The sequence below is a fragment of the Hippichthys cyanospilos genome, chromosome 4 (assembly GCF_059441005.1).
Source record: "Hippichthys cyanospilos isolate Australia breed blue-spotted pipefish chromosome 4, RoL_Hcya_1.0, whole genome shotgun sequence".
Taxonomy (NCBI): domain Eukaryota; kingdom Metazoa; phylum Chordata; class Actinopteri; order Syngnathiformes; family Syngnathidae; genus Hippichthys; species Hippichthys cyanospilos.
In genome coordinates, this window is record NC_142372.1 from 475,879 (window position 1) to 503,815 (window position 27,937).

The 27,937-nt window shown below is 49.8% G+C and overlaps 1 protein-coding gene and 1 long non-coding RNA gene across 2 annotated transcripts in view; one reads left to right on the forward strand and one right to left on the reverse strand.

Annotated features, from left to right (window-relative positions):
* The window catches only part of tshz3b (teashirt zinc finger homeobox 3b), a 27,385-nt gene extending 15,474 nt beyond the window's left edge, over positions 1-11,911 (reverse strand). The window contains 2 exon segments of the mRNA XM_088414003.1: positions 10,797-11,191; positions 11,379-11,911. Coding sequence (XP_088270129.1) covers positions 10,797-10,836 — 40 coding nt within the window. The 5' untranslated portion in view covers positions 10,837-11,191; positions 11,379-11,911.
* Positions 11,496-27,921, forward strand: LOC148424174 (uncharacterized). Its single transcript, XR_015865494.1, has 3 exons — positions 11,496-12,190; positions 27,345-27,512; positions 27,792-27,921. It is a non-coding gene; the product is annotated as an uncharacterized LOC148424174 (long non-coding RNA).
* Positions 27,922-27,937: the final 16 nt, after the last annotated feature.

Genomic DNA, 27,937 nt, shown 5'->3' on the forward strand with positions numbered 1-27,937 from the left:
GGTGTTTACGCGCCTGCCTGAATTTGGTAGATTTGCTGTTCTGTTTTTCTCGAAACCCGCCCGGGTGTTCCCTGTTGTCTCGTCGGTTCGCATTGCATTTAGTTTCCTGTCGGGCCACCGTCTTATTTACGCGCCCGCCCGGATTTAGTAAATTTGCTGTCCCGTTTTTCTTGCGTCCTGCCCAGGCGTTCCTCGCTGTCCCGTCGATTTCCTGTTTCTTTTCAGTTCTTGTCGGGCCATCGCCTTACTTACGCGCCTGACTGGATTTTGTAGTTTTGCCGTTCTGTTTTTCTCGACTCCCGATTCCATCGACCCTTTCGTTGATCAAACGGCTCGTCGGCGAGTATTCAATCCCACTAAGACGTTACGGAAGACGGAAGACCACGGGTGTGGAACTCCAGCCCTCGAGGTCCGGCATCCCGCCGTTCGTCTTTTCCGACCCTCTCTCTCAAACGCGCCCGATCGGAACGATTGGGATCGCGTTCGAGCTCCTGCGGGGCTCCAGAAAGAAAAGCGTTAAAGGTGAAAGGTACCGGCCCTGGAAGACCGGAGCCCCACACCTACGCTTCTGTGACTTTGGGGGACTATTTTGGGCAGCCGTAACGGCGTCGGGTCGAGCCTTTCCTTGGACACGCGCACCCGGTCCCAGTACGCACCGCGGTCCGGATATCGAGGCGGGTCGCTACGGTCTCCGCTCCGTAAACGCACGCTAAGGCGCCGCAATCAAATAGCGGAGCGCGTGCGGAAGCGCGGGGGGAGGGGAAGCCGCGCCGAGCGAGAGGCGGGCGGCGGTCTCGCGAGCCAATTTAGGGAATAAGCGCCGACGTGTCAGCTATTGACTGTTGGCTGTTGGCGCCGACGGTGACGGCGCCCGAGGCCAAAGCGGGAGACCAAATGACAGCATCAAGCGGCGGCAATAACGTGGAACCGAGGCGGACCAAGGCGCCTCTAATTGACAGCTGTCAACATAATGGGCGCCGCGGCGCAAGATTCCGCGCAGAGGGGGGCGGCAAGCGTGCTTAGAAACCGTCAGCCACTTATCCTGAAGGAAGAGCGAGAGAGCGGGGGATGGGGCCCCATACCGGACGTCGTTCCAAAACAAACCTCCGATCTCGCAGCCGGGCCTTAACTTTATGCCGTTTGGTCCGTTTGCCCCTTTCCTCTGATGGCGGCGGCTCTTTGCGGGTTGGGGTAAGGGTTAACCCTAACCCTAACCCTAACCCTAACCTTGCGACGTGGGGCCAAAGGGAAGTAGCCCGGGTGCAAAATGTGATATCAATGCAGCGGTGCTTCTACGCTGCGCTAAATGGAATCAAAACAAAACGATCAGATAAGTCAGTGCAGCTTGACTCACAGACACTCACAAGTGAAGAATAAAAATGATTGGCGAATAGTACTACCTGTAGAACGGGGCAAAAAAGACCTCAATGTCAATAAAACTGTGTAGAGCAATGCCAAGACCGATCAAGAGTTTCAGAATAATGACTCAATGAAATATTCAACAAAGTTTGTTCATCAAGTTGCCAACATAAACCTTAAAATATATTGTTTTACAAACAGTTTCCAGATTTATTTGATTTAATGGCGCTTTCGTTTGGCACATATATAGCATATATAGCTGTATTTAGCATATCCAAATTTCAATCGAGGCGACATAAAATTTCACGGTCAATGATATATTTCTAACTCAACAAACGTAGAAAAATGGAAGAATTTACATGGCAGTGAAGTTATTTTATTCTTTCGTCTCCCCAAAATGAAAACTTGCGCTTTATGCGCTGTGTAAGGCGCGCCGGATTATAAGAATAGAATTAAGCACTAAACCAATTTTATTTGAATCAAATTGCAACCAAAAACATATTGTTTTGTTGGTTTAAACGGTTTCTACATTTAATTTACGAAATCATCATTTTAAACAGGAAAAATTTTAATTGTGAAAAAAACATTTCTAACTGAAGCGCAGAGGTAAAAATTGGAAAATTGACACGGCGAACAAGTTTTATTTTCTCCCCCCAAAATGAAAGCTGGCAGTTTATGCGCCGTAAAAGGGAAATTCAAGGCTTTCGGGTGCACCTTATAGCGCAAAAATACGATACTTTTCCTTTGAAGCCCAACATATAGCCACGCAGCACGCAAGTTCATCTTTAAGATTCTTGGACCTGTTGAAGGAAGCGCCGCTTGGGTGCGTTTTCTTTAGGTGGCAAAAGGAACATTTCCCAAGACCTAAACTTGGGGAAGGCGCAAGGTCGGTCCAAATCTTGCTAGTTCTTTCGCTTCCCGGAAGTAAAAGATTCCGATCGGCAATGCAAAAAAATCATTCAATCTAGCGTGCGCTAGCTAGTGGATGCTAATCCTCAAAAGGTCCATTTAGTTGGCGGAGTAATGCACTGAGAAGAAAGGAAGAGGAATAATGTACTGAGAAGAAAGGAAGGGATTTCCATAGGTTGTCACCGTCATGAGGAAATGACACAAGCGCCACTTTTAATGACATCACAGCTAATTGCAGGCAGACGCGGCACGGGTGCTAGTTAAAAAGGGGGGAAAAATGGGTGGTGCATTTCGAGGCATTTTCACTCTGTTAATTAAGACAATAATGATCCCAAGCTGCTTTAAACAAGGTTAATTAGCTTCATTATGTTTACGTGTTTCATTAGCGGCGGCCGACGCGGACGCAAATTAAACGCCGCCTTGGCGCAGGGGAGGAGGACGAGGTCTTAATGTACTTCTACCAGGCCCTATTTCAAGACCAACCGTGCGTGTGCGTGATGCCTTTAAATGGGCCACTGCATCCCGGCTCAGATACGAGTTGCGACGCCGAGGCGCATGCGGCGCGATTAATCTCTCGCCGCCGAGCTTCACAAATACACGCGCAGGAATCAGCTGCTTTTCCGCCGCCGTCGGTCTCCGTCGGAGATTTTGCAAATCGCCGCTCTTCTGCTCCGACCGGTGTGGACATGCCGCCGCCGCAGTCTATTCCGCTGCTTTTTTTGTTGTTTTTTTTTCGGCCAAGCACGCCTTGTGCTGGTTATATGAAAAAGAGCTTGACGTCGAACGATTGTTCCCGACCGACTCTGTTCTTGGCACCTAACTAACTCCACTGAGCGTGCCTACCGTACGTCGCGCTTATTCCCGACTACGTCTAGCGACTCGACAGCGCCTAGCGAAACACTCCTCGATCGCGACATCTTCATACGACTACTTTCACTTCCAGTGTACTGCTCGCAAAGAAAAACGTACGTGGCCGCGCTTCCGGTTTCTCCGCTCACGCTTGACGAAAGGGCTTTCCGTCCATCGGTACTGACGCAGACCGGTTCGAATCCAAGCAGGGAATTGCCGTCCATTGAAAGGGAGACAATGAAAGGAAAGGCAAGCTGTCGATCGAGCCTAACCCCAACCCTAACCCTAACCCTAACCCTAACCCTAACCCTAACCCGGCCGTGTGGTGTTGTCTCAACAGCTATTTTCCTCAAGCTACGATTAGTTTATTTTAATCCGGCCACCAAACGCAAAACATGTGATTGTCGAGAAACGTGTACAGCGGTACCTCTTGCTCGGCGCTCGCACCAGCGCTTGCGCCAACGTGGTTGGACTGGCATATGTATTTCTCACAGTTTGTGATGCATTTTTATCATTCGTTCATTCCTTCGCCGGCTTGCCCACAAATGAAACACTCATTTTTTGCATTGATGTTCACCGCGGTCTTCCGCTTTTCATCTTCGCTCGCTTGAATTTACACCGTAGAACTAACAAGCATCAAATTGACACTAGCTATGACTAACATGGTACATATTGCCATTAAAACACCGATGTAACATCGCGCTTTGGGCTGTCGCATCTCACGCTCGCGTTATTAGCGCGTTGATAGCACTTTAGCAGTGACATCACACAAGAAGCACTTTGCATGACCCCGAACTAAACTTACGTGCTCAAAATAATCGAAAAAAAAATAAACATTATTGCTCCTATGGACTTGTAAATGATTGCCGGATCGCTGGAAACCACATAAAAACGTACAAGTTAAACGTCCCAAAAAGGTGTCTCTTTCTGCACTCATCACCAACACACCAACGCCATCTCAGGGCAAATAAAGTGAACTGAATTATGTCAACTGCTGCAATTAATATAATTAAAGGGTTTACGGTTGTTATTTTTGGTTTTTTAATATTCTTTACATGTTATATTTTGATTATTTTTCACTAATGTATTTCTAACATGTATCTGATACTGTTTTCATTGGATTTTTATAATTTCATCATATTCATTTGAAGGGTTTTGGTGGTTAGGGTTAGAATGTCCTCACCGTGTTTCATGGCATGCCTTTGGGGCCTATCATGATCAAGACGACTTTTGAACAAAATTCAAATGTGTGGGGTATGGCGGTGATTTTTGCGTGCTGGTCGCTATGCCCGCCAACAGTGATGGTTGATTGTGTGAGCGCGAACGCAGAAGAAATAAGGCTAATGATGAGCGATGCCGTTTCGGCCGTAAGCTCGGCCGGGATCAAGTTGACGACAAATAAGGTTCGCTAATTAGCGAGTGTGACAGCATGCTAGCTTGTCATCACTGATCGTCCAGCCGTCACAGACCTGTCGGATGCTAATTAGCCGCACGCTAATGAGGCTAGTGCAACAACGTCTGATGCTGCTGCCCGCATGAAGGTCCAAAAAATCTTAAGGATATAAGAGACACTTGCAGACATCCAATCATGCAAATACCAGTGACATGTGACCCGTTTTTTGGTTCCTAAATCCTGATAGCTCCTTTCCGATACCTTGATCCGCTGACGACTAAGGTCCTCGGACTTCCGAACAGTGCTACCTCTACAGCGTGGACGTGGAACTCCAGTGCTGGACGTGCTGGAGGGCGGGTATCGTGCATGTTTTCCATTTTTTTTTCCGCCCAACACACCGAATTCAAACGATTAACTAATTAGCAAGCTCTGCGGGAGCTTGAAAATGTTCCTCATCATTTGAATGGGGGATGTTTGAGAGAGAAAGTTGGAAACCGTGCGGGATACCGGCCCTCAGAGCAGTTCAACACCTGTGATTTGGAGGTCTCAAAGTTCAGCACTGGAGAGTCGGTATCCTCATGTTTTCTCTCGCCAACAGACCTGATTCAAATGATTCAAGCTCTGCGGGAGCTTGAAAATGTTCCTACTCACTTGAATCAGCTGCGTTTGAGATAGGATGTTTGAAAAGACGCGGGATACAGGTCCTTGGGCATTGGAGGTATTGAAACTGATCCTGGTCATTTGGATCGGCAGTAAGTTGGAAAACCTGCGGGATAGCTCGGGGACCGGAGTTCAACACCTGTGCTATAAGGCGCGCTCTTTTTCCAGGCTGGAATGACAAATCCCAGGAAACTGAGCCACATACCAATAACTGGGCAGACTTTGGCCTGACCTGAACAAAGGCGTGTCTTAAAGATCTTCCGGTGAGGGGTGCCGTGCGTTACAAAGATCGATTTCCCGACCCGCTCAGAAAAGCGAAGAGTAGGCGCTAGACACCTACCCGCGGTGCGGCGTTTTTACTCAGGGGAGTCCGTTCGATATTGTTTACGCGAGCAAAAGTTCCAGGCCCGGGTCCTATTTCCCGGCCGTTTCAGTCAGATGTATTCCAGACTGCGGAGCCGTCCCACTGAGGCGTCGGCTTCCTTTGAAGGCCCCCTCGCACAACAGAACACCTCGATCTAGGTCCCAGGTGAGCTAAGCGCTAGCCGGGTCCCTTCCGCGTTTTGTTTTTCGACGGCGACCACTACTACCCCCCTAACTCCATTTCAAAACTCGACCGCGGTAGAGATGCTTTTAAAACGGCCTACGGCCCGCTAGGTGGCGCGCTCCCCTAGCGACAAAGGGGCCGGCGCAAGAGTGTTCCACCAACCTTTAACCTGATTTTCCAGTCCATCTCCGTTTAAGCCGCGTGATGGTTGACTGCCGCCGCGCCGAGCATACGGCAGAGCGTTCAAATCTGCAATCAAGGACAATCACCTCGTCGTCCTGACCTAACTCCGGCACGCCGCAATCAATCTGTCGTCGCTCTACGCTCCCCGATGAGGTTTGCTTTTTTTTTTTTAAGACCTGGCGGCTGTGAGACTGAAAGACTCGGACAGACCCGCGGCAATTGCGTCCCTGACGGGCAAAACGAGTCGCGCGCTCTGAAAAGGCTCGACTTTTTCTCCCGTGCGGCCCGAATACGCTTCTTCGTTTTGAACGCGTACGGGAAGTGCAGCCGTTCGCGGCGAGGAGCCAAGCGTTAGCCGACGGCCGTACTCCGCCACGCTTCCAATGAGAACCGCTGCGGAGAGTCGTTGCTCGGGTGCCGCCGACACCCTTTCACTCACCGAAACAAATATTGCGGCCTAGAATACTGACAAATACTGATCTGATACAATATCACCCTTCACCGGCGAGCACCGGCGGGCCGCGCTCGCCGCCAAAAGTCTTTTCCGGTCTCCCTCCCGCCCGCGTTCCTCGAAACGTCCACCTGAAGCATTTCAGCCGGCTTGAAAAGTCATCTTGGCGAGGCTCGTCACGCATCCGTCCCTCCCAATTCCCCGGCGATCTTCTTCAAATGTTCATCGTCCGGCGCATGCTAATCCATGCGTCGCGTCCATTAGCCCTAAAAGGCGGGCATCAAGCGACGGCCCTGGGCCCCGCGTGTGCGCGATCCACCATTAGGGCCGTTGATGAATGCGGCTGTCGGAGGGCAGACAATTAAATCAAACATGAAACAAAGTCTCTCCGACGGAGCGGGCCAGCGTTCCGACGGAGCGGGCCAGTGTTCCGCCTCGCGATTAGCCTAATACTCGATACCATTCCGCTCTCGCGTTTTCTCCGTGCGTGTGCGTGTGTGGCATGAAATGTTCCATGCTTGTTTATGTGTAGTGTAAAATCACTGCAGCATGCCATGTGCACATGCACCACTGCACATATGTAATTATGTGGTATTGTGTGTGTGTGTGTGTGTGTGTGTGTGTGTGTGTGTGTGGAGACCGTATGCAAGCTTAAAAAAAAAAAAAAAATGGAAGTACACATGCCGAGATGGAAGGGAATTTGTGGGGCCTCAAGTGAACTATTACAATCCGTGCATTCGTTATTTTTAAATAACTCATTCAGTGGCAGGGACGGATTCATATCCGGACATCGAATCCAAGATATTTAAGAATGAAATCAATACTTAAGTACATTAAGGACATTCATTTTCAAACACTTGAATATTAAATATTCAAGCACAGTGGTACCTCTACTTACAAACACCTCTTGTAACTGAAACTTCGGGTTACGAAAAGCCCCGGCCGAAAAACGCCGTCTCTATTAACCAGAGAAAATTCTAGACACGAAAGGCCGCATCGTCGCCGTATGAGACGAGGCACGAGAGCGGCGCTCGCGCCGACGTGACTGCAATGTCATACCTTATCGCAACCCATCACGTCCACCCGATTTCTTACACTTTCTCATGCATTTTTATCATTTATTAATATCCCGGCCTGCCCGCAAGCCAGACAATGGGTTTTGTATTGATGTTTACTGTGCTCTGGGTCAAAAGACATCACGCGGGAAGCACTTTGCATAACCCCAAAGTCAAATGAAGTAAACTTACAAAAATAAATATTGTTGCTCCTGCGGACTTGGAAACGATTCCCGGGTCGCTGGAAATGTCACGTAAAAACATACAAATTAAACGACCTAAAACGATCTCTATCGCTCTGGACACGTCAGCGTCTCAAGGCAAAAAAATGAACAGCATTCATACTGTCAACTGCCACAATTCAGGGTTTAGGAGCATTTTATTATTCTTTACGTGATATATGTTGATTATTACGCACTAATGTGATTCTAATATACTGTATATTTGTTACCGTATTTGATGCATTTTTATCATGTAATCGTTTTCATTTAAAGGGTTGAGGAGCATTTTGGGCCGCTTGGAAGGGATTAGGCCATGAAAAAGTCTAGTGACGAATTTACTCCCGGAACAAATTAATTTTGCAAGCAGAAGTACCACTGTAACTGGGATTGAATGTCCGGGCGCCTAAAGAACGGCAAAATGCGTCCCCGGCGTTGAATGAGTAAACCGGAACGCCGGTTAAAAACAAATGATTGACAATATCAAATCAAAATCATGTTTCAAAAATAAGGACAAAAAATACTGACCATAATGTGGCAAAATGAAAAAAGACAACACATTTTTAGGAAGACAAAAATAAATACAAAAAAAAAAAGAAACAGATAATGAAGTGTGTTGTGGTGTGTATGGCAGAGATGATGTCACCACACTGGAACATTTGTGAAAATTCAAGGTGAAATTAAAAAAAAAAAAAGGGGAGGGGTGGGAAGATAACAAGATATACGATCTAAAATGCTAAGGAATGACAGCGTCAACGGTGACTTCATCAACCCCAAGCTTGCAGTGAAAAATAAACCGGTCAACTAAAATCAAAGCTAGCAATCCCGCCAGAGGTAGTCGTCCCACCTTGATCGCGGATGCCGACGAGCCAGATAAGAATACCAGTCGGGACAACCTTGCTCGCTAGCGCTCCGCGCATCTTAGCGCGTACGACAAAATCGGATGCTAGCGATATTCAAACGGCGCCCAGCGGAGAAAAACAGACGCTAACGATACACGCGCACGCCAAACGTTTGCGCGCCGGCTTCGGGGCCGACTAAGAAAAAAAAAAACCTTTGAGTGCGCGTTGATTGCCGCCGAAGCCGTTTGGAAGATGTTGTAACGATGGCAAAATAAAGTCCGCTGGACGTTATTTTCCAAGCAATAGGGGGCGTCACGTCAAAGCGGGGATGACGGCCACTTGTTGGTGACCGGCGCGTCTTTGGCGTCAACGGCGAGCGAAAAAGAGGCCATTTCCTCACTGGTTTGAAGTAAAAACGCACAGCCATTCGGATCTTTGCCGACCTCCGAGCGGAGCACCATACGGCGCGCCTTTGGCGTAGCTCAATTTGTCGGGCGGCCCATCCGGCGCCGACGGAGCGGCGTCGGCCGTGCGGGTCGGGCCGGAGGAACCCCCGCCTCAAAAGCCGAGCGCTTGGGCATTTTTCCCGCCCGCGGCGGACAACAAAGGCACTCCTAAGTCTATTTTCCCCGCGGTCAGTGAGGACTGCGGCGGCGCTTTTCGCACCTCTTTCAGAATAGCGTACGCCTGCGTTCGGCGCCCGCCAAGCCAACGTCATCGGCTGGAATGGAGTCCGACTCGTCCCAAAGTGACATTTTTTTGGACATCTTGCTGACATCGCCCGCGTAATAAATCAGTCTAAAGGTGAGCCGAAAAGAAGGGAAAGGCTCCCGTGGCACGAGGGCACCCCATGACAACGAAGGCCGCCTTATGGTTTTGCATCCATTTCCGGAGGTCGGATATTGAAACCGGTTTTTCCGCCGGACAATTACACAAGTGCTTTGTTTGACTCTATTTTGGAAAATGAGGCTTTAAGTTAGTGTGGAGTTGTCAGAAAACGTCCGCAAAAGGTCACATTTCATATCCGCAAAGACATTTGGATCCACTTTTACATCTCCGGATTTCCTCTGCCTCTCATGTGCCTTTCATTTCGTCCGAAGGCGTACGCGCAGAAAGGCCGCAAAACACACGAGCGCATTGAGCGATAACGGACTCGACTTGATCCTTTGGAGTCATTTTCAGTGGTGTTTCATTGGTTTTTTTTCATGCGAATCATAACCCCCACCGCTATTTGTTGAACGGTCCTTCATTTGGTGATTACGGCCGCGAAGCAAAGGCACATTATGAGCGCAAACATCCCAAAACGTCACATTTCCTATCCGTGAAGCCATTTTCATCCATTTTGGCATCTCCGGATACCGTCTGCCTCACGAAACAACATATGCGTGGCTTTCATTTAGTCCGATCGAGTTTGAAAATGAACTACAGAAACAGAACTAACAGAAACGCCCCAAAATACACAACCGCATTTAGTGACAATGAACTCGTGTGGATGATATTTCTGCCTCATTTTCAGCTCCTTTTCTGCGTCACTTTCAGCTCCTAAACGCCACCGGTGTACAAATAAAGGTCCTCTTCATCTTTTTTTTTCAGGTGAACCATTCCCCCACACTATTCCTTGAGTTTAGTGATTAAAACGGTTAGGCAAAGGCACATTCTGATCACAAGCATCCCCAAAATGTTACTTTTAATATCCATGAAGCCATTTTCATCCATTTTTCATCCATTTCTACATCTACATCTAAATGTGCCTTTCATTTAGTCCAAAGGTGTTTGAAAATGACCGGCTAGACAGAAGCGCTGCAAAACGCATTTAGTGGTCATGAACTCGCGTTGATGCTTTTGTGTCCATTTCAGCTCTTAAATGCCACTGGTGCCCAAATAAAAGGTGGACATTTCCCCTTTTTTCATGCGAAGCGCAACTTTCTTGAATGGACCTTTAATTTAGCGATTAGAGCTGTTGGACTGAGACACGGCTGTCATTAAAATGGCAAAAGTCAAGCGCTTAGGTGTCGATTCGCCTTTTTTTAAACATTAAAAACTACGTGAAGGAGAACACCGAACCACAAACTGAAGCGTTTTGCTTGATATTTAAGGCTGCTTGAAAGTGGCAACAAAGTACGACTACGGGTCTCAAATGCTGTCTTTGTTTCATTCAAAAAATGCAATTCCACTCAAAACCGTGAGCACTTTATAGCGGATGGAAAATTCAGATGAGCATTTCCGCTGAAAAGTAAATAAATGATGGCGCACGCGTAAACCCTGACGCGAACACACGCGCACCAGCGAGCGACAAGAGCCGAGGAGAGCCGAGGAGAGCCGGTGCGTACCTGCGGCGCGCCGCGGCGCTTGCTGCTTCCTCCGCGGCATGTCGGCTCGCGTGCCCCGGGGAAGGCGCTTCCTCTGCGGCCCCGCCGATGCGAGGCTTCCCGCCGGCTGCTACACTTTCCCCCCGCTCGCTCAGGACTCCCGCATCGATGGAGCGTGTGCGTCTCGACAAAATATAGCAAAAAAAAAAAAAAAAAAAAGGAGGAGGAAGTGGAGGAGAACCGGGGCGGGGGGGCGTCCCTTCCGCGCTTCCCTCCCCGGGCTGGCCGAGCTCTCGCTCGGCTACGCCGGGCCGCCGTAGTCGCCGCTTCGCCGGAGGTGAAAGGCTTGTTCCCCTCCCCGTGCGCGCGCGCGCGCGCGTCCGTCTCCACTCACGTGATCTCCGGCAACAGGCGCGCTTGAGGGAACACAATGAAACGACGGGCGTCAGTCAAAAGTGCGCAAATAAAAGCCTCCTCGACACTTGGACCTCTGCGAGGCTGATGATGGGCGGCACTGCCCCCCCTCCCCTTCCCCCTTCTGTCACTCACCCCCACCTCCCCCCGACGTTTATCACAACACACACCGCGCGCACGCGCACTTACTTGAACCGGAACGGAGCCTCCTCCAGCGGCGTGCGCGCGCCTCCAGGTGTTCAAACCCGCCCCCCCACAAAAAAAAAAAAAAAATCCAGAAGACGATGAGGATGAAACAGTTTTTTTTTCAGTTCTCGTGAATGGATGAGATGAGCGCTTGCTTGAAAGGAAGAAGAGGAGGTGGCGCGTCTCTTTTTTTTTTTTTTTTAAATGAGCCACGAGTGGAATAAAAAGTTGTTTACGTGGGGGGGCTCTCTTTTTCCTTAATATTCCCACTTTTATCAGCCTGCAAGAAAAGTTGCGAGAATAATTCCGTCAAAGCGATGCGGCGCGAGGGTGAGTCCTTGCTGCTTCTTTTTTTCCCTCTTCTTCTTTGGTGGCAGATCTGGTGACACCTTCTCGGAGGACCCCCGGACGATGTTGTTCCCCGTGGCGAGCGTGCGCGCGTCTGCAGCAGTGCGCGCCGTGAGATCCGCCCAAGCATCTGTCCGTCTCGCCATTGGCGCATCCATCATCCCGCTCGCTCTCTCTCTCTCTCCCGCTCACGCGCGTGCGCACGCGCCTCCGGATAGTACAATGCCCCCCCCCCACCCCACCTGGCAGGATGACACGTCACACACACTCGCAACACAAACGCTTTCGCTTTGCTGCAGTGACTGACGCGTCCGCGTGCACGGCGGCCGCGAGGAAGGAGAGAGAGAGAGGCAGCGTGCACGCGCACCGGAAAAAACACTTGCAGATCAATCAAAACGGACAAGTTTTTCATCTTTTTTTTTTTTTTTTTGAACGGGAATTCCAAAAGCACGCGGGGCACTCTGCAGGTAAAGTCAAGATTGACCTGTTCATAGTCGTCGAGTGAATGCGTCAAGAAACTGTCAAATGAGTGCAATTTACAAAGAAATGCTAGCTTTTGTCGAAGCAGTTTTTTGTTTCTTTTGTTGGTAATAAATACGCACGAGTGGGTCAAATACTAAAATGGTGTCGGTCACTATATCCTTAACTTATTTGTGACGTCATTCGAATGATCTGAAAAGTAGTGCGGCGGTCAGAAATGAAACGCGCGTGTGAACGCTTTAATATCAAGTTGATTCAGCCAAACGTCATGACATAAATACAAAATGTAACCACCTGATTTTGTTTGTTTAAAATGTCGAAAGTAAATAGTTGGCTTTTTGGTTAAAATGGGAAGAAAATGAGCTTTCCGTAGTGGGGTTTTTTTCCATATTAAATGGAGCAAGTTTGGCTTTCAGCTTTATTTTAATGTCATGGTGATTTGCCGAATATATTTTACAGACCTCACTATTTTCTACTAAATCAATTCAACATATAAGACCAAATATCGTTATCTTTTAATGTAGCAACTTTATATTTCCGAATACAACATTCTTTTCTCCAACGTGCGACCGTTTTTGCTATAGAAAAAAATACACCTTTGAAAAATTGACAAATTGTGTTTTCTCTTTGAGAAAGTAAAACATCAGCCTGTAAATAACACGAGTAAGTAACTTGAATTATATACAAAAGAGTATTTTTTTACGCTCGGGGTCAGAGTCGTTTGTGAGTGTGAGTGTATTTATATATACTGTATATATGTATCTCTTTTTTTTTCTCCTGGCGATCGGTTGTCCTGGCCGCAAGCAGCCGCCCGTGCACTCGGGTCGGCGGATCCGGCCGCGCTTCCGAACCGAGACCGGCGCGTGCGGGCGGGCGCGGCTGCAAAGTCCGGACAGAGGAGGAGGAGAAGGAGAAGGAGGAGGGCGGGCCGGGCCGGGCCGGGCCGGGCCGGGCCGAGCCGGGCCGGGGTGCAGACCCCGTGCATGCACGGTGGGGGGCGGAGGGGGGCAATAGTTGAATTCGCGTGGAGTAATCCGGCTATTGTGGTGGGCTTGTCGGGCGCGCGCGGGGGCGTAAAGTGGGTCAAAACCGAGAGGAAGTCATTGATACACTATTTGGATTGGATTATGTGCAAACATTAATTTTATTTCCTTCTCGCTCGCACGCGCACGCACACGCGCGCACACACTCGCTCTCTCGCTCTCTCACACACACACTCACACACACAATCTTTGGCGTTTAAAACAAGATTGATTTGGACTCATCATCCGGGCTTTTTCCACCGCATACATTTGCATCAACCCTCACAAAACGCAATGTTGTTATTCTGAGAAAATAATGCATCCTCTGGAGAAAAGAATTCCCTTTTGTCAAAGTTAAGCGTGAACTCATTGGCTGGCTGCAGCTGCTCATCGTCTCAGGTCGGGCAGCAACAAAAGGACGGCTATCTTCTCTCAGCACAATGAAAGCTTTCTTCACCTCTATTTCTGCTCGTTCGCACAGGGGTTCGCAAACCTATTCGAGACAGGGACGCCATTTAAAAAGCCAACTTTCCAGAGCCCCTCGTTGCACTTGTTTGTAGAAACGAAACAAAACAAAACAAAAACACAAATATTTGAAGATTTCATAACTCGCCTTTTGTTCAGCAACAGATCCAATTTGACAACTCGTATATTTGTATATTTGCATGCCTCCTTATGACAAACCGGCAGCATTTTCACTTAATTAGTCCAAAACAGCATTATCAAATAAAATGCCTCTTGAGCTTCGCTGGCTTTATGGCCTCGTTAGCAGGACGCAAATCGCATTTTGACCATTTTCACAATTATTACATTTGAATGACGTGTGAAATATCTGGGATTGGATCTTTCATCCCTTAAAAAAATAATAATATAACAAAATGCGTCCGTGACATTGAATGAGTTCAGTGTCTGGGACTGATTGTCCGGTCTCTTTAAAAAACGTGAAACTGTGCCCCTGGCGTTGAAGGAGTTAAACTGGTCGAACAGGTGGCTTGATTTAAGAGTCACGAATACTCAAATACAATGAAACAAAGACAAATATGTATTTTTTGGATGAATAACGGAAAGGATTTCACGGACCCCACTTGCCTCTGAGGTCTCCAGTCCTAATGGTATTTCTTGGTGGAAATGGAAGTGGGATTTTTCTTTAAACTAATTTAGTTTAGTTTAATAGTTTAATAAAGTATCCTCGACTAATAAACAAGTAATCTACGTATGCCATAAATGTTGTTTTTTTCCAAGAAAACCAAAATCAGTCGTGAAAGGGTTAAAAAAAAACATTTTGTGGAAAAGAAGCATGTCAAACAGAGAGCCCTTGTAATAAAACTAGTTTTCAAATGGCCGCATACATGAAGACGCTTCAGGTTTGAACTGGGCTCCCTGCACATGCAAATAATGTTTTACTATGGTTTTCTTTTCAAATTAAGAGCAAATGAATTGGGATATGAAACAACGGATCTTTATATTGTGCTAAGTGACTACTTTTGCAAAAGATTGTTTTCTTTCATCTAATATGAATGAGCAATGCAATTTGCGATGCCATTTTACAGCGGATGAGCAAAGATTCATATTGATGTTCTGGAGTTACTAGATAAAATATGGCTAGAGATACCGGCATAAATGGAGCTCCAAAGTTGGATAAAGCAGAGAGGAATTTTACAGCACTCTCAAGTTTTTTTTTTTTGGATATTGAAAATTTTCACTTTTTTTTTCTCAAATCCTCTCCTTAAAGTGAAAATTGTGACATTCAAGTCATCATTTTCAGAATTCTGACTTCATCCTCTCTTGAAAGTCAAAATTGCGACTCGTCGAATCGGTCGAGATTATACTTGAAAGCGAGAACGAAAATACGATTAATCGAGATTTAACAGAAAAAAAATGGATGTCAAAATCGCCACTTTAAAGTGAGAATACTCATAATAAAGGGACAAGACAAGCTAATACGATCGTTCATCCTTTGAAGTCAATCACTTCATTAAAAAGACAAAAGTGACTTTTATTTTTCCAGAGAAATGGCACTCATTTATTTTTCAGGATTTGCTTTTTTTGCTTGGTCACTGACAGGTCACCAAGGTGCTGAAAATACAAAGCATAGCTTAAGCAGGCATTTGTAAATATTGTAAATATATGATTTTTGATTGAATGCCTTATCCTAAAGCAATGGGAGATGATTCGGATCCGGGCCCGATCGTTCGCTTTCCTTTTGTCGGACCGCGCAAGCGCGAGAAGAGGCGAGAGTCCTCCCTTTTGTCAAGCCTTTTTTTGAAGAATGGGGTAAGACTCTTCACGGCCGATGGCGCTTTTCCCGCCGGTGCGGAATTCGGTCCCCCCTAAATCGCTGAATGCTGGAAGAAGAGCAAAGAAAAAAAAAGACGAGCAAGTGGATGGCGCGTCTCCTCTCCCGTCGGGAGGGCGGGTGCCGACCGGCCCTCTTTCTTTCTCCGGCTGCTCTTGCTAGGTCGCCTCACGCTCACGCGCCGGCGCGCAAACGCGCGGCGTCGTCGCGGTCAGCGCGGCCACCGGGGAGCGGGGTCATTTAAGCCCTCCTTGATGCGGCCTATTCATCACTGTCCCGAGCAAAGCGCCTCAAAATTAAAGCGTGACGTACAAAGTTAGAGCCGAGGCGGATAACGATTGGCGGAGGTCGGCGGAGGTCGGCGGCGGCCCCCGCCCCGGGCGGGAGCGCAGCTGGGCCCCGGCCCGCTTTTACCACCCCGCCCGCTGGCGGGGGCCGGAGTCCCGCGGGAGGACCCGCTTTGCTTTTCATTTTCCATACGCGTAGTCCCGTTTGAACGCTTTACGCCATGACGATTCTTGTCGCCGGCGAGGAAAGGCTTGGCTCGGTATGGTTGCGGGGACCCGGTGCGCCTGTCCTGGCGCGTGATTAGCGCACGTGTGGCGAAGCGTCCTGAGGGTCAAGACGTCCTGCAAGATATTTTCTAGATAACAAGTCAAGCCGCAGTTTGGGGGCGGCCGAGTCGGAGAAGGCGAGGCCTTCCCGCCGAAAAGCCTTGGCGCCGCGGACGACGGTTGTCGCGAATGCATGAGCGCTATTTTGACGACTATTGTGACCGTTTAAAAACGATCTCAGCAAAAGCTAGCCTCGTAGGAATATCGCCGCCCCCGAGTCGGTAAACGGAAAAACGAACGCCGGCGCGTGTCGTTTGTCCGCAGACCGGCGGTCGAGCGAAATAAAGGGGAAGGCGCCCGGACGGTAACGGGGAAAATGGACAAACGGGACCTTTGACATGTCCGCCGAGTCCCAGTGACACTTGATTGCGTGCTAGCAGCGGAAATAGAAAGTATCGCCTCGTTTTGGACTTATTTAAAGACGACGCGATATTGCGATCGTGCCGCCGGAGAACCGCGGCAAAGCGGACTTTCAAGGCGCTAAAGAAGACACCCAGTCGGCGTCCTCAAGGCTAAAACGCTCAAGGCGTTCCGACGGTACGTTTTGACGACGGGAAAACATATTAGGGGCCGACCGGCGGGGCGCCACATCCCATTCCGGGAAGACCAAAGGAGCCGTTCGGAAAATCGCGACTCCGAAAAACCTTTGCCGTTCCCGACGCCGACGGCGAGCCCCGCGGGACGGGGGGAGGACGGGAGAGGACAGTTTGATCTTTTGAAAAAATGGCTTTTTTTCTTGCTCAATTCTTATTCCTCAAAGCAAAATTGTTCAGAGCACCGGGTTAAAAAAAGAAAAGAACGCAACGGCCGGATCGAGCGGCCGGATCGAGCGGCCGGATCGAGCGGCCGGACGCCGCGCGCTACGTAGCGGGGGCGCAGACGGCGTTGCAAAGTTTTGCCCCGAGTTCTTTTTGAAGAAAGGTACGAAGCCCTCAGGGGCGGCTCATCTTATTTGACCCCGGCCCCACCCGGATTGTCACGGTTCGTAACGCTAATAATGGTGAACCGCGCTCCAAATGAATAAACTGCTCTTATTAGCTTGTCATATTAAAACAACAAATCTTCTCTCGGCCGCGCCAGCGCGAGGAGTCGTACGGTGTTTTCACAGCGCAAAGTGCGACGGCGCGCCGCTGAGTGACTCACTACTTCCTCCTCCGTTCTTGGATGTGCGCGTGTGTGTTTTATGTCCATGCGTGTGTGTGTGTGTGTGTGTGTGCGGAAACATGCTGACAGCTGCAGCTCATTACAGCCACCATTACTGATGGCGACTGCTGGGGGAAATTCCTCCTTGCGCGCAGCAAAGCGCCCTGTTTACCGCACGCACACGCACGCCACACGCACACGGGACACGCGCGGCATCTGTAATGCAAACCAGGAAGAAACCAAACATTTATAGCGTGAGAAAAAAATGAATGAAAAGGAAAACATCACTCAGCCTAGCTGACGCGTGTTCACGTGGCGGATACGTAAGCGCGCACCAAAAGATGAGAAAGGCGAACAAACAAACGCGCACGCGCACGCGCACACTCCTAACGTTTCCCTCGTGTGGACCGACCGGCCAAAACTACCCAGAAAGATGTCCGGCCTACGAAACGTAGAAGCCATACGATGATAGAAAGACAAGAACGTTTACTCGCTCTTTCCTTCTCTCATGCACGATGCGCGCGATCATTTGAGTCTTCCTGTTTGGCCGAGCCAAAAGGTGACAAAAGACGGCGCAGGACAAAGATGGAAAGATGCAGGAACGTCCCCTTGATCAAGAGTGCTGCCGCAATGGGGAGAAGAGGACTTTTCATGAGAGCGAGCGCGCGATGACAGAAGAAGAGTTTGAATGGCGAGTGAGGGTGTGCACACTTTTGCAACTTTATCTCTCTCCTATTTTTTTAATACCTCTCATCTTTTGCAAAGGTTAAAAGAAGGTTTCACTGACAGAGATGATAATGGTGGAAGATGATTTACTCATTTTTTTCCAGGCAGGGGTGTGTAGACTTTTTAGAGCCACTATATATATAGAAATGAAAGATAAGAAGATTTACATGTTCTACCACTTGTACACACGTTCGCTCTGTGACAGTCACTCTCATTCTTACACAAGCACTGCCTCAAACTCTCTCTCTCACACACACACACGCATGCTCACACGCACGCCTGCACAGTCACACTCGCTCTCACACGCAAACACACCGTCTCCAAATGACTCTCCAACACATTCACACTAAGGTCCTCTCGTTCACTGTCACTCTCGCACACGGTGAATCTCTGACAGTCACTCTCGCTCTTAGACCTCGAAACAACTCTCACAAAAACACACGCGCACGCACGTTCATTCCGACGGTCACTCTCGCGCGAACGCACTCTTCAACTAACGCACACGCTCACACTAACCTCTCTCATTCACTCTCTCGCGAGCAGACGCCGACTCACTGTCAAAGTCACGCTCTCATTCGCGCAACACACAAACGCACACCCTTTCGCAAAGTGGCACTTATTCACTCGCGCGCACCCAAACGCGCATGCATGCAACGCTCTTTCACTCTCACGCGCGCTCACAGACGAGACGCAGCCGCGCCCTTCCTGGCATTATTCTCAGGTGCACTAACAAAAATATCCCCCCAAAAAGAACGAGAAATGCAAAACACATTGTCTTTCTCCGTGCGCGTGTGCGCGCTTGCGCGCGGGTTAGGGTTAGGGTTAGGGTTAGGGTTAGGGTTAGGGCCAAATGCAGCGCGTCCGGCGGCACCGACGGGAGGGCTGCGATCCGGACCCACGTGCGCCGGAGACATTAGGGAGGGAGGACCTCGCGGCCGCCCCGCAAACGTCGCTGGGTCTCGGCGGTCGGGGAGCCCCCGGGCAACCCCGAGCGGGAGTACTGTACTTTTCGAAAAGCGGGAACGCACGCACGCACGCACGCACGCACGCACGCACGCACGCACGAGGACGAGAAGAAACATTCCCTATGGACCGGGACGACGTTTTCCAGCGGGTCGCCGAGGAGGAAGCGGGGCCCGCTCTAGAAAATGCCCGCGGACGGATGACGTTTGCTCACATGATGAAAAGTAGGACTTGCGAGAACGGACATTTGTTCGTTAGGAGCCCGCTCGTTAGAACGCTCGGCGCCACGCTGTCATGCGTCCGTCTTTTTAATTATGCCCCGGATCTTCTTAATAAAGACATGCCCGCGAACGCGTCCTCCGCCGAGGCTGATTACGCCCTCGCTTGACTCACTCGCAGAAATCCAACCGTTAGAATACGCGACGCATACATGCCGCGCCATATGTTTTCCACGCCGATCGTTAGGCGGATCCGCATTGGATATTGATATGGCACCTCGCCCCCATTGGCGTATTCGTCCCGCCTTCCGTTATTCCCGTCTCCAGAGAACCGATCCGCAACGTGTGGAAAGAAATGCCAACTGTCGTTTTTGCATTGCGAAAAAGTTCGCTGGCAAAACGCCTCGGCGGAGAACCCTTAAAAAAAGTGAAAACACGTTCCTGCCGTTGAACGGGATAAGTATCTCGGACTGAATGTCCGGACACTTATAAAACAGATACAAAAAAGCTACGTATGACTACGTCCCGGGCATTGAATGAGTTGAGTATCTGGGATGGAATGTCTGGACTTTTAAACACAAAAGGTGAAAACGAGACCCCACTTTGAGAACCGCTGCATTACTTCCGCCATCTGTATTTTCGTGTCCTTGATGCACTTAAGCATGGATTTAATACTCACGTATCCGGGGTTTGCGTTCCGAACTCTTAAAAAAAGGTGAAAGTACGTTCCTGGCATTGGATGACTTAAACTGCTTGACTTGACTGAAGAGTCACCGATACTTTCACGCTCGATTATCAAAGGAAATGAACGGAACTATATCTTTTTATTCAAAACCCAAATGATTTCCCCGACCCCCTGCAGTCAGGCCCGGAACCCCCACTTTGACAACGGCTGCTTTACGTCATTTGCCTTAGCAAATAACATTAGTAGTAAGTGTGCCCAACTATGGAGATAAAAAGAAATGATGTCATCGATTGGACTACTCTGACATGCGTGTTGAATTAAAAACAAAAGAAGTCGAGCCCCGATGCGCGAGCCGTAGAAATGCGAACGCGCGACACTGCCGGGGGCGCGGGACAAAACGGGGGACAAAAGGGGCGTGTGGCGACGGCCGGCGGGCGGGCGGGCGGGCGGGGGGCCTTGGGCGGGATTTCGGGGAGCTGAGCGAAGGCCGTAAAAAGCGGATGCGGCGTGATGGAGGGCGCATCGCCATGACGACGCTTGGCAGGTTTAGAGGATGTTTGCCCAGGCTTTTCCCTCTCAAGTGTCGCTCTTCCCCAGAGAGGATCAAGAAGTCTTAAGCGGTGTGTGTGTGTGTGTGTGTGTGCGCGCTTCGGGATTGAGGATGGGATACATCCCTTTATCTGTTCCTAGGGATGACCACTAGGCACAGCCAGGCAAAATCCACTCACTGGAAGGGCGTGACTGCGTGCCTGCGTGCCTGCGTGCGTGCAAGGTTTTTCTCCTGAGGGGGGTGCTCGGAGTTGAAAGGTCAAACAAAGGCAGCGAGGTTGGGTAAGCGGCGCGGCAAGCGGAACAAAAATCCTGTGCGCCCGCCCGCGTGTATGTGCGAGCGATTTTGAAGCCGGGGTTAGGGCTTCTAGGCAGGGTTAAGGTTTCAAAAGGCGGGTTCTAGCGTCAAAGGAAGCTTTCCGGCGAGGACGAGGGCTCGAAATGAGACTTTCCGCTCGGGGAGGTGGCCGGAAGTCAAAGTTAGGCTTTGCTGCGGCCCAACAATTCCAAGGGCTTCACCGAGAGGCTTCAAGTCGGGGTTAGGCTTTCCGACCGCGATGGGGTTTTCAAAACGCGGTCGCCGTTTTCCATTCGGTTTTAACCGAGGCCTTCGGGCCACAAAAAGTGTTTGGATAGGGTTCTGAATCAGGACCGGGCTTTCCGAACGGACCTTGGCTTTTAAACAACCGGGGTCGGAGCTTCCAAATAAACTTTCGAGCAAGGATGAGGCCTTTGAGACGGGAAGGACAATTCTACAGTCTACGATTGAGGCTTTAAGCCAGGGTTAGGGGTTCAAACTAGGAGCGGGTGTTCAAAAATTGCTTCAGAGCCAGAATTAGGGCTTCAAGACCATGGGTTGTAAGGAGCAAGGGTTCTAGCTTCAAAACTAGGTTAGGGTTAGGGTTAGGTAAGGACTTCAAGCCGCGACAAGTGTTTCAAACAACTTTGGTTTGGGCTTTTCAATGAAACTCTCAGTGCGTTTACGTCAGGTTTTTTAACTATGGTAAGAGTTTCAAAGACGGGTTTCAAGGCGGGATCAAGGATTCAAACAAAGCTTCCTTGGGTTTCAGATCAAGAGTCGGTTTCAGTAGTAATATTAGTTGGAGTGTGCTTTTTCCAACATCAAAATATTCCATTTGGATTTGCATTAAAAAATGGAATGCGCCTTTGTTTTTTTGGCCAATTTTTTTCTGTATTCTTCCCAAAGAGTCACGATTGGTTTTGTGAAAGTGAAGAATGATGCAATTTCACATGAAATGAGGCCAAACAGGAAATCGATATTTCCACACTTTCACTTTCTTTTTCCCCCCACTTCGATCACCGCCAGTTATTTATTTCCTCTGGAATGTGAATTCGGATTGACATCGCGTTGTGTCGGACAAACTACTTTCAAAACCTCGACTTTTGGCCGCTTATCCTTCAGAAACGGGGGGCTGCCACTCATGGCCGTTTTATTTTCCTGACATTTACCATATTTTCGGCGCTAAAAAGCACAGCCGAAAGCCTTGAATTTTCCCCAAAGCTGACAGCGTATCAAGCGGCGCTTTTCATTTTCGGGGGACGAAAAAAGTCACGCGGCTTCATCGCCGTGTCGCTTCTTCCATTTGTACCGCCGCGTTCCGGAATCTGCTCCGATTTTGAAGCAATTCGCATGGGGACAAGGCGCAAAAACAGCAGTTTTTGTAAAAGACAGCGCCATCTCATAAAACAATTCCGGAAATTGTGTCGAAATCAACAAAACAATACATTTGAAGGTCCTCAATTGCATTTTGATGACATTTTCATGATTTTTCAATCCTATTTCCCCAGATAGCGCTTTCCGCGAATGGTCTTTATTCCGTAAGTAAAGTTTGACCGACTTATCTGACTCGAGATTCCCTCGAGCGCGGCTCCATCTAGCGGAGGAATACCGCGAGCCCAGCCGCCGCCGTAGCTTCTGTTCTATGCGCCTCGTACTACGGTGCCCCCCAGAGTTTGAGTTGGTGAGCGTGCGCGGTGAAAAGCGTGTTTGCCCGTGGCCGTGAGCGTGAGCACAAGTGTGCGGGAGAGCATTCGAGTGTGCGTTGTGAGGAAGAGCCGGCGCGTGCGCGCGCGTGCGTTTGCCAGATGATGTCGTCGGCCAAACAAGCACTTAGCGCTGAGCGATGCGCGCACCCTCAATCTCTTTCGGATGGGGCGGGCCGGGCCGAAACGCGGGCGTGCAAATCTCGGCGGAAACAAGAAGAAGCGGACGGGCCGGATGAGATTTCCCAGCGTATTTCCCCAGGTGGACAATCCCGTTGCGATTTGGGACACGGCCGCGAAAACGCCACACAAAAGAAATGTCGTAAAAGACACGCTTTGGCTTTTAGCGCGTCGCCTCGTCGGGCGGCCGCCCGCGTCGCGTCGCGTCGCGTCGAGCGCGGCTCGTCACGGTATCCCGTCGCGCTGGGAAGGCGGCGCTGAAACCGTCGTGGTGTTTGGGAGAAGCTTTTCCAACTCCATATCATGTTTGGTTACCCAACGTGACATCATTATGTCGGCTGTGTGCCCTTTCCCGCTGGATAATTAGCCTCTTTCCGTTCAAACTCTCCAGAAATAAATATATATTTTCTATTTAGCTGTAAATAGATTTCAAAAGGGAACGACGAATTGACACCTGGTCGATTATGAAACACGTGGGCAAATATTGCTGATCAATGATTTGTTCGGCTCAATGGTTTCAAACTTTTTTCATCGATGTGACCTACTGTGGAGCGCTGTGCAAATTTGCTACTACATTTTTAGTGGTATCTCGAAGCGTATTTGATTTTGCAGGACAAGACGTAATTATTCGCCATAAAAGAAGCGAGCAGAATGAACCACCGTCCGAGTCCGTCCTGGTAATTTTGCAGGACAAGACGTAATTATTCGCCATAAAAGAAGCGAGCAGAATGAACCACCGTCCGAGTCCGTCCTGGTAATTTTGCAGGACAAGACGTAATTATTCGCCATAAAAGAAGCGAGCAGAATGAACCACCACCGTCCGAGTCCGTCCTAGTGCACGCACAGGAACGTTAGTAAAAGCGAGGGGATCGTGTCAAAGTTAGGTCTCCAGATGTTTCAATTAAGAGCGCGCCGGTCAGAGAACACGGAAATTCCATTTGACTCGTTTATTAATAGCGGTCTTTTGGCACATGCGCACAATCATAAACCTGGCGAAACGTGCATGCTGCTTAACTTCTGATATTTACGGCGAAAGAAACTCAAACAACAGATTGGTGCGCGTTGGACGTTACACTTGCGAGGTGTTCACAGACTGCTCACAATGCGGGAAATCTGAAACGCGCTCAACGCGCATCAAATATATAACTTATGAAGATGAACGCAAGAAAACAAAGTTTGATGAGCTTGAGTCTGTTTTGCGATAGTGTTTCCATTGTTGCCAAAGCCTCGATGCATCTCATAGAAAATAGCAGAATTGGAGCCCAAAACGAAGGGTGCGTCTTCCACACGGGCGCGTCTTATGTTTGGGGCATCGCGGTCATCAACGGCGAGTTCAAACTCTTTTATTCGTCTTGTGTCTGTATCTTACAGTATTTTGGTCCGCGGTGGTTGGGGACCGCCGTCCTATCGTATGAGGGTGTCCTCGGCCACCTCCGCCCATCCCCCGCTGGCGCCGCTGCGAACGCTCGCACGCTAACGTGCGCAACGTACACACACACACACACACGCACGCACGCACGCCCTTGCTCTCTGACACGTCGCCCATCGGTTTGCCTCCTGAATGCACACGCTCATATTCACACACTCGTCAAAAGTCCCGCACACGCTCATTAACCGTGCTTGGGGAGAGGGGGGGCGGGTCGGGAGGGGGTTGACGTGGAGCGCGAGTGGCGGCGGGCCAACTTGACAGAAGGCCAGGAGGAAGTACACAGGAAGTACATTAGTTATCACTCCCATGTCTTCTCCACCTTTTCGCTTCTTATCATGGCCACCTGACGCCTCAGACGCCGTCATGTCTTCCGTGCTCCACTTTGGCGTCGGGGCCCCCGCCGCCCTCCGCGCCCTCCGCGCCCTCCGCGCCGCGCTCGCCAAAAGGCCTGGAGACAACCGGATGAAATATTTAAATGAAAGACGGCGTCGGGGAGAAAAGACGGGAGGGAGAGCTTTGCGGCCGCCCGCCGCTCGCCGGAATTGCCTGAGTGGGCCGAGGAGTGACGGGGGATGACTGCGGCCGTCCCAAAACACCTTAGCCCTGAAATGCGAATCCCGCCAAAAAAAAAAAAAAAGCAATCGAGAATAAAAGGGCACGTGCGAGAAAAAACAAGCAAACATGAAAACGGACGCAAACGAGAAACAGCTCCCGCAGAGCTTGCTAATAAGCTAATCATTCGAATCAGGCGCGTCGGGGAGAGAAAACCGGAAAAAATGCAGGACACCGGCCCTACGGGACCGGGGTTCCTCACCCAAGGTTTCCATCCATGCCAAGCCCAATCAAGAGTTTCAAATAATATCGTTGTGATTCGCTTAAGTTCAAATATTTTTGTTTTGTCGAGTTCAAAAAGTGTCTGGACTTATTTGATCAAATTGCGGTTTCTTTTACAAAAACTTCCATTTTTTTTTTGCACCTCGTCTCCATACAAATTTCTTCAAAATTGGAGCATATGTAGCACTTTCAAAACTTTCAAACAGGGTGTTATAAAAATTTGGATTGTAAAAAATATGGTTCTAACTGAAAGGCAGAGGTCAAAATTGAAGAATTAACATGGTCCCGTCCATGCGCAGTATAAGGCGCACCGGAGAAAATTCAAGGCTTTTAGGTGCGCCTTACGGTGCGCAAAACGCGGTACCTTATTTCCTCCGGGAAATGGCGCCACTCGCAATAAGGTACGAGGACTTCGGCCGGAGCGCATGATCGGAAAGAGCCTGGGTCGTCAAGGCGAGGCCGTTGGGTAGTTGAGCGTCACTTCAAATAAACGCGGCGTCTCCCGGCGCCGGCCCCCGGCAAACAAAAGGGGAAGGGCCGGGGGATCGGAGGCGCGTGATCAGATGTGCGTCCCGTCTGGCTTTGCTTAAAGGCCCGCCGCCAGGAACGTCGGGGATTCCATAAATAGAGCCGTTAGACGCGAGCCGTTTTCCTCGGAGCGGATGTTTGGCGTTTTGAAGCGTGCCGGCGTAGCGTGGGGGGCGCTTACGTTGCGCACAAACTCGACCTTCCCCATCTACACGTTGGGATTGTCAAAATGCAATGGTGACGTGGAAAAAGCCACCGTAAAAACCCTCCGGAGAATCGAATCCTTCTGCCGCGCGAGGGTGACTGCCGACGAGCTCAGGTCAGGTCAGGTCAGGTCAGGTCAGGTCCGGTCCGGTCCGGTCCGGTCCGGTCCGGTCAGTCGCTCGGATGCTCCTTGTGTTCATCGGTAGTTTGCTGCTCACTTCGGAATGAGGCGGCGTGCGGGCGGGCATTTTGCCAGCCTGTCGGCCCGTCAGTCGGCCAGTCGTTCGCCAGACTCGGTCAGCCGCTTCATCGCCCGGCGAGATAGTCGGTTAAAATCATCAAAACGCGCTGCGGTCAGGATCGGCCTCTGAAAGCGTTTTCCCCGTCTCTTTGAGCGACGCGGCGCTCCCCGACATCACGGCCGCCCTCCTCCGCCGCCCGGTAGTCGAGGAAGGTGATCAAATCATCCTATGGGGAAATCCGGGCCGGGTGGTAAAGGTCACGGCGAGGAGTGCGTAAAAATGGATGAAGCCTAATGATTAGCTCAACCTTTAGCTAATCAATAATCATCTAGCCGGCCCGGTTGGCCATTAACCTCGCCCGCTATTGTCTCCTCTGGCAGCTTTACGGCGGAGCGAATACGAGCTCCAATAGATTCCTCTTATTAAGTCCTCTCGGTTTAGCCGTCGCACGACAGTCGCGGTGGATATAAAAACGCGGACAAAGTCCTATCGCTGTTTAATACAACCAGCCGTAAAATCCGCACGTATTCAACGGGGGAAGCCACTGATTCTCTACAAATATATACATATTTATACGCCGTGACAGGAACAGTGTATTTCTCTTGGAATTGAGAGCAAATGAATTTGAACATGAAGCAACTTAAAGCTATATTGTGTTCATTTGGCTCATTTGCATCCCTTTAAGTTGTTAGGATGGATGCGGATTTCTCGGCAGGTGAGCCAGAAACAAAACGCGTCATGCGACAAAAATCTTCCGAAGTTGCTGAAGAAGAGACCGCAAGACGTGTGCTCGAATCCGATGAGATTCAGATGCAGTTTGTAAGCACATTTAGAAGAGGCACAATTCCGACCGGGGGGGGGGGGGAATCCGATTCCGTGCGGTTTTTTTCCCCGTTTCCGCTGGGATGACGCATATCACAATTTTGACACTTGAGAGCCAAAACAATTGCGCATACTTGCTTCTAATCAGATTGTAAACAATAAAAGCTTGATTTAAAGGACGTCTTCTCTCCACGCACACACGCACTCTCGAATTCTAGTGTGCGAGCTTTGCGTGCGCGATGCCATCTTCATCATAGCGTCTCCCTCTTTATTGCCTTTAATGACGCCGCCTTCTCCTTTCATTAATTCTTTATTGATCCCTCCCGACGCCGCCTGAATTATTTTTCAATTACAGCGGATAAAACAAAAGAAGAAACTGTTTTGAATGCGCGCACGCAGCTATCCAAACAGATGTTTTTGCAAATGTTTTTTTTCCCGCCCGCCGCCCTGTCTCTGTTGCCCGTGTCCGACACGGCGAGATGACGGCGGCGAGGAGAGAGGTAAAGGTCAGCCGAGACACTTTGGACGGGTGCGCGCGCGTGTTGGGAATGGCTCAGGTGGTAGAACGCCGAAGGAGAGGAGGCCCCGGCGAGCGCGCGCCCAATAGCGAGGTCGGCGGCGAGCGGGCCCCCGCTGGCCCGCCGCTCATTAATGACCGCAATTATTCACCCTCGTGTTGCAGACGCGAATCGAGCGGCCGCTTTGTCCGACCGGGCGCCATCGGGGGAACTTGTGCAAATGAAGCTGGATTTTCCCGGCGAGGTGGCGACGGAGATGGATTTTTCTTCCCTGGCGTTTGCGGATGCGGTTCAAGGCCCCTGCTGCCCGCTTGCAACTCGTTACGTCGAAGGTACCGTCAACCCGCGTTTGTTTCCATATCAAAATGCTCCGCGGTGGACAAACCCCGGACCCGCACGATATTGGGCTCTCCTGAAAAAAACAAGAACGGAGCATACGAAGCTACGATCTCTTCTTTCACCATTATTTTTCAAGCTTTTTAGTTGACGATTAATCGGCAGTATCGTCCCCCCCCTCAAAAAAAAAATAACGAGGGAGAATAAGGGGGACACTAACATATGTAAAACATGAAATAAAATGACATTAACACAAATATGTGTATTGTTTTCAGTAACTCGAAGGATTTCACCGACCCCCTGCAGTCAGGCCGCGGACCCCACGTCGAAAAGCGCCGCATTGCAGCTCGGAATAAAGGCGGGGGTCTAGCAGTGGCTCGGGCGGCGACCCTCGCCCCTTGTTTATCTCTTGGGGCCATCC